The sequence below is a fragment of the Hakea prostrata genome, chromosome 10 (genome assembly GCF_041222555.1).
Source record: "Hakea prostrata isolate BN-2017 chromosome 10, UWA_Hpros_2, whole genome shotgun sequence".
NCBI lineage: Eukaryota > Viridiplantae > Streptophyta > Magnoliopsida > Proteales > Proteaceae > Hakea > Hakea prostrata.
The window spans coordinates 20,593,861-20,600,463 of NC_142609.1; the positions used below are offsets into that span (position 1 = coordinate 20,593,861).

Consider the following 6,603-nt stretch of genomic DNA (forward strand, 5'->3'; position numbering starts at 1 on the left):
TACTAATCGCGCCGACTTAGAGAGATCAGATGTATAATACCACCGTTGGATTTGAGGTTTAAGTAGTCTTGAAGCTCTCCTCCAAAAATCAGCACGATCGGACATCAGATGACCATTCGATGAAAGGCTTGATCGAAACTGGACAGAGACATTCAAAAACGGGATTTTTGCCTCTTCCTTCTCTAAATATAATTCTTTCCCTCTTTTTCTTTCTTTAATTAAATCCCAGATAGGAAATAAGATATTGAAGTATGCAATGAGTCTTTTCTCCATTTGGACTCTCTCAATAATATCTCTGTGGATTTGATTGATAATTTAAAATCTCAGCCGTAGATCAAATTTGCGTTCTTTATCTATGCCCCTCCCAAGTATTCGGATCGGAAGATCTTCTGGGAGGAATTGACATCTTTAGTTCAAAACCTTTCCGAACCCTTTATAATCATGGGGGACTTCAATGAATTGTTGGAGGCTAAAAATAAGGTAGGGGGGATGTTTAGGCCATCTGGGGCATTGTCGGTTTTGAAAACTCTCATAAATGATGAGAGTCTAAGTGAAATTTCTGCCATCGGATGCCCGTATACTTGGACAAATAGACAACGACCCCCTAATCTGGTTAAAGAAAAATTAGATCGGGTCTTTTCCTCACCAAAATGGATAAGCTGTTTTCCCAACCAACGGATAGAAAGACTTCCAAATGGTTGGCTCTGACCACAACCCATTAATCTTGCTCCCTCTTTCTGATGGGGATCTCAAAAGGAAATTGTTCCATTTTCAAAATGCTTGGATATCCCATCCTAGATTTTCGATGGATCTTCAATCAGCCTGGTTTAAAAATTCACCCTCTCCCTTTCATGTCAAATTAGCCAATTTGACTAGATTCCTTCAACACTGGAACAACTCGGTGTTTGGCCGTGTGGACAATATTTTTGTTCGTATTTCAATGGAAATCGAGCTTCTTGAACAAGGGCCTAATCCTGACTGGGAGGGAATCAGGGAAAAAAAACAACTGCTTGATTGGGCCATGGAGGCAGAGGAGATGTTTTGGTTTCAAAAGTCCCGGGGCATGTACATCTCTGATGGAGATAGGAATACTAGATTCTATCACCTGTCGAGTAAAGTTAACCTCCACAAGAGAAAAATCTTAGAGGTTGAGGCAAATGGGAAAATTTTAACGAAACCTAGTGAGATAGCTGGGGTTTTTGCAGATTTTATGAAAAATCTGTTCCAACCTAATCAAACTTTGGACCCTAGTTTTGTTGAATGTCTCTTTCCTCCCATCAATATTGATGGAGGAAATTTGTCTATCACACCGGACAATCAAGAGATTAAGAGTGCTGTTTTCTCATTGGGTCCTCATAAAGCACCAGGAATGGACGGCTTTAATGCTTTCTTTTATCAGAAATTCTGGAATGTCATTTGTGAGGACATCTTCAGGTTCGTTAAGTCTTTCTTCTTGAATGAGATTCTCCCAGATGGAGTTAACCACACTCTACTCTGCTTCATCCCGAAAAAAGAAAATGCAAAACTAGTATCGGATTTCCGTCCCATCAGTTTGTGCAATGTGTCCTACAAAATTATTGCAAAAATCTTTGCAAAAAGATTGAAATCCTTTCTCCCAGAAATCATTTCACCAAACCAAGGTGCGTTTGTGGCACGAAGGCAAATTACGGATAATATCATAGTGGCACATGAGATCTTTCATTTCATGAAAAAAACCCGATGCAAAAAAGGTTTCATAGCTTTAAAACTTGATATGTCAAAAGCCTATGATAAGGCTGATCGGGGCATTTTAGTCAAGCTGTTTCAATTCCTTGGGTTTGATGAAAAATGGTGTAGATTAATTGACATCTTAATCTCATCCCCCACCTTCTCGATTAAAATGAGTGGATCCCCTTACTCATGGTTTTCGGGATCAAGAGGTCTTAGACAGGGGTGCCCCCTAAGTCCATATCTCTTTCTTTTAATCATGGAAGTCTTGTCTCGACTCCTTGATGAATATAAATCCCTCAATCTAATCAGTGGTGTCAAAATAGGGAGAGGGGCACCAGATATCACTCACTTATTTTTTGCAGATGACACGTTTTTGTTCTCGCAGCGTACACCGAAGAAGTGATGGCTTTGAAGGTTGTCCTAGAACTTTTCTCAGATTTAACAGGACAAGAGATCAACCTTGAGAAAAGTGGAGTTCATTTCAGCCGGAATGTGCCTAGAGAGGACAGAAATGTGATACTTTCTATCTTACGGGTACCAGAACTACGAGGAGAGACAACATATTTGGGAACAAAATTATTGGCTGGGAAAGGAAAAACAAAAATTCTGCAATCTGTGCTCGAGCGAATGACCAAGAAGATGGCGTGTTGGAAGGCAACAAATCTCTCGTTCGCAGGAAGAGGAGTCTTGATGCAAGCTTCATTGCAATCTATGGCGTTATACCAAATGCAATGTTTGAAATTCCCAAAGACTATATGCACCAAAATAGATGCGATTTGTCAAAGGTTTTGGAATGGCCAGCCAAACAAGAAAAAGCAGTTGAACTTAATTGCTTGGGGTAGACTCTGCAAGCCAAAAGCAATGGGAGGTATGGGTTTTAAGAGGATGGAAGATTACAACTGTGCGTTGCTTCTGAAACAAGGATGGAGGATACTAACCGAACCCGATGCTTTATGGGTCCGTATCCTAAAAGCAAAATATTTCAGAAATCAATCTTTTTTTGACCCTAAAGTTGGTGCAAAGAAAGGATCATGGATTTGGAATAGTCTCACGACTATAATTCCGCAATTAAGAACAATGGTGATACGAAAAATCGGAGCTGGAACACAAACATCTTTTTGGTTTGATCCCTGGTTACCAACACAAATGCCAGACCCAACACCAACAAATGATCTCTCAATAGGGTCACGTCAAGCAACGGTTGCTGAGGTCCTCAACAATATCCAAAGCATCAACAGGGAGATATTCCTAACTCATCCTAATTTTATTTTCATCATTTCAACACCAATTAATCTGTCGGACCATGACGACTCATGGTCCTCCCTGCTTTCTCCAAATGGAGAATTCACAGTTAAAAAAGCTTTTCTAAGATAATCAAGAGGCGTTTCTCTTCGTTAGGGAACCCCTCTTCTGGGTGGTGGAAATTCTATTGGGAATTACCTATACACCCAAAATTCAAGGTGTTTTTCTGGCGATTACTGCATGACGGTCTACCAATCAGATCAAAACTAGCCCAGTGGTCTAACTGTTCATCTGAATGCGCTCTCTGCGAAGAAGCAAGCGAAACAAGTTGGCATGTTTTTATATCATGTGAATGGGCTAAAAGAATACATGCTGCTGGACCACTGGGCTTACGAACTGAAAATTGGAGAGACTTGTCAATTCTAAGTTGGTGTCAAAACCTTGAAACCCATTTAGATATATCCAAATCCAAATGGTTTCTTTCAGTCTTTATTATCTCTTGTTATTTCATTTGGCAGGAAAGAAACCTTAAAGTTTTTCAACAAAAAAATCCTAACCCTCTGAAGGTGTTAAAAAGCCTGAATCACTGGATTGCAAATCTTAAACTACAGAAAAATGAAATTACAATTCATATTTCTCCAATCCCAAATGCAGGAAACCTAACCTATGAGCACTTAAATTGGTGCAACATCATCCCAAAAACTAATAATATTGTATTAATATGTGCAGGAGTACTTAACCAGCACCTAGGGATGGCAGGATGGAGCATTGGGATGCAAAGGAATGGACATATAGAGTCCATCAATTTTGGAACCGTGCAGATACCGGACAAGCTAGAAGCAGCTCTTTTTGGAATACAATATGGGATGGATCAGGCAGCAACACAAGGGATTGGGATACAGGAAATTTGGTGCAATATAGAAGAGTTGCCAAATCTGTTACCAAAACCAAATTTTGGAACATGGTCTTTACAACATATAGATATGTTAATCAAGGTTGCTAAGACAACCAAATATGTAATATTTAACAAATTCCCATCCCAAATGCTCCAAGGTTTGTTTGGAAAGTTAGCACTATCTGATTCCGAACTAATAGGAACAGGTAATGCAACTAAAAATTATGGGTGTAAGTGTTTTTAATTTAATGAAATTTTCTTCTTATCAAAAAAAAAATATATATTTAGGAGTTGGCCCATAATTACACATCTCTAGCCCATCATGCTCCAAATCAGGCTCATTTTCACATTTGAGATTTTGAATGGACTTCTTGACGTTTAAAATTGCATGATTCAAGCCCAAAACTCCAAATATTTGTTTAAATCTTGAAAAGTCCTAAAATATTCAAAAACAACATAAAACCCAAGGTAACTCCACTCTAAGTGTATAAAATGCATGCTTTATGCCCTAAGATTTCACACATAAATGTGCTCATCATTGGGCCTTTGAGGGAGGCCGAGAAGGTTTGGCTCAACAACTCATCTTCTCTCCCAATTATTGCCATGACTAATTGTGTAAAATCCGGCCTTATCCTAACCTTGACCCAGCCCGAATTTTGTACTGTTGTAGGTCCGAAGACCCGGAGTGGAGGTAGAAGAGACTTTTGGACCCTCATAGTTGAAGATTCGGTGTAATCCAGAGCCTATGGACATTGACAGTGGTGCCCCTTACTTGAGCACATTGTCAATGTTTATTGAAAATCTGTTCATCGAAGAAGATTGAATTAGTTGAAGCACTTAATGAACTCTCATGCTCAATCCGAAGGTATTTCTTGAAACTAGACTTGTTGATTGACTTCTAGGAGAAAACCCAACTCAATTCAGATAAGTCTGGCCTTCCAAATCCATACTCTAAGGTTGCTGTCAGCCTTGGTCGACTGACCAGTCGACCAGCAGTTGTTAACTTTGAAAAATAACAAAAATCTTGACCATTTTGACCCAACCTTTTTGGAACTCGTGAATGAAGGTCTACCCTAATCATTGGCACTCCAGAGAACGATGAGTGACATTCCCTAGACCATCTCTTGGTGTTTGTGAAGATTATTGGCTTCAATCATTGGTTTTCCATCTCAATCATCACTTCAAGGTATGGATTCTCTTATTCTCCTTCTAATCTACTCAATCCCCTATTAATTTCTACTCTTGGGACAATGGCTGACGTGCTGCAACCTTGCAAACACTTGGCCATGAGCTTCCCCTTTCATTTCCATCAATCTCACTTCATTTTTGCTATGATTATGATTACTTACATTGCAATTCCATGATTTCTTTCATTTCAACCTATTTTTTAATTCAAACTGATGTGTAAATGTATACTAGGTCTAAATTACTATTGATTCATGATTCTAAATTAGTTCTTATCATTCCTTTAATTGATTCCCCATCATTCCTTGCAATTACAATCAATTCCAATTCAATTATTGATGTTTAGCATATGGAACATAGGGTTTTGATTTAGGTATTCATATTTGGACCGTTGGATCATGATAAAATTTAGTGGGTAGTGTCCACATATTGCCATGATTGTTCCCTCCAAGTTTCATATCGATCGGAGCACCAGAATATCAGTTTCGGGCCAAATCTCCATTTCTGCCCGTTACTATTTGCTCTGGTCGACTGCTTGGTCGATTGACAATCGACCAGCCAGTTGACCAAGATATGATAGCAACTTCGTCCTTGTCCGATTTGCTTTGTTTGACCTCCGATTCGATTGTTTTCTTCTCTAATGTTGCTTATGTGTTGTCTAGGGTACAAGCACTGACTTTTGGGTTATTCTTGGTGATTCTTGGTATTATTTCTGACTCGATTAAGGTAAGGACAGTTGTTACCCCAAGTACGCTGATTATGCGAATCTACTTCTACTTTAGAAACTTAGTAGATATACTTCATTAGTGTATTCCTTAGCCATGTATGACTGTTGTATGCACTTTATATCAGTAATATTATGTTACATGTCATTCAGAATATCATGCTTAATTATTCTTTATGATTACATATATGACTGATCATGTTATATTGTGTCTTGGTTTATATAATGAATTATTGATCATGTATGATATGATGAGATTGATCTTGTGAATGACTAAGTATGACTTGGGATTGGGAAGTGTCCTACCGACACTTCTGTCCTTGGACATCGGAGGGAATAGTATGGGATGTTCTCCGAAGGTGTCCACCGAAGCTTTCCTGGATCATTGGATGACATACATAGGATTGTTTAGATGTATGGCCAGGACTATCCTTGTTGTATCGACCCGAATCAGAAGGGTATTGAGACCGAACAACCCGTGGTAATAGTGTGTTTTGATGGGCGCTCAAGACCGGTAACCACCCCGTGAGAGGACATAGATCATGCTATGGATACCCGTTAGGGGCCATTTATTGGTAGGGTTGCAAATAGCTAGACTTGGTGTCACGCCCTCCCAGCCGGTACCCTATCTGGCATACCCGAGAGTGTGATCCACAGCCCGAAGATCAGGTATCGAGTGATCAACCTCCCACATAAGCAATAACATAATCATGAACAACCATAACAAGAGTGCGGAAGATAAATCATAGATTCAATAAAGAAAGAATGAATCGTAAACGAAACGGAATAATAAATATATAATTAGAGTGTCAACAGATAAGTAAAGTGAAGCAAAAATCCCACTTTA

At 39.1% G+C, this 6,603-nt stretch overlaps 1 protein-coding gene across 1 annotated transcript; it reads left to right on the forward strand.

Moving 5' to 3' along the window:
- Nucleotides 1-805: 805 nt before the first annotated feature.
- On the forward strand, nucleotides 806-4,091 carry LOC149002269 (uncharacterized). Its single transcript, XM_089138676.1, has 3 exons — nucleotides 806-1,640; nucleotides 2,096-2,578; nucleotides 3,682-4,091. Exons 1-3 carry the CDS (start codon nucleotides 806-808, stop codon nucleotides 4,089-4,091), a joined length of 1,728 nt encoding a protein of 575 aa, XP_088994802.1.
- Nucleotides 4,092-6,603: the final 2,512 nt, after the last annotated feature.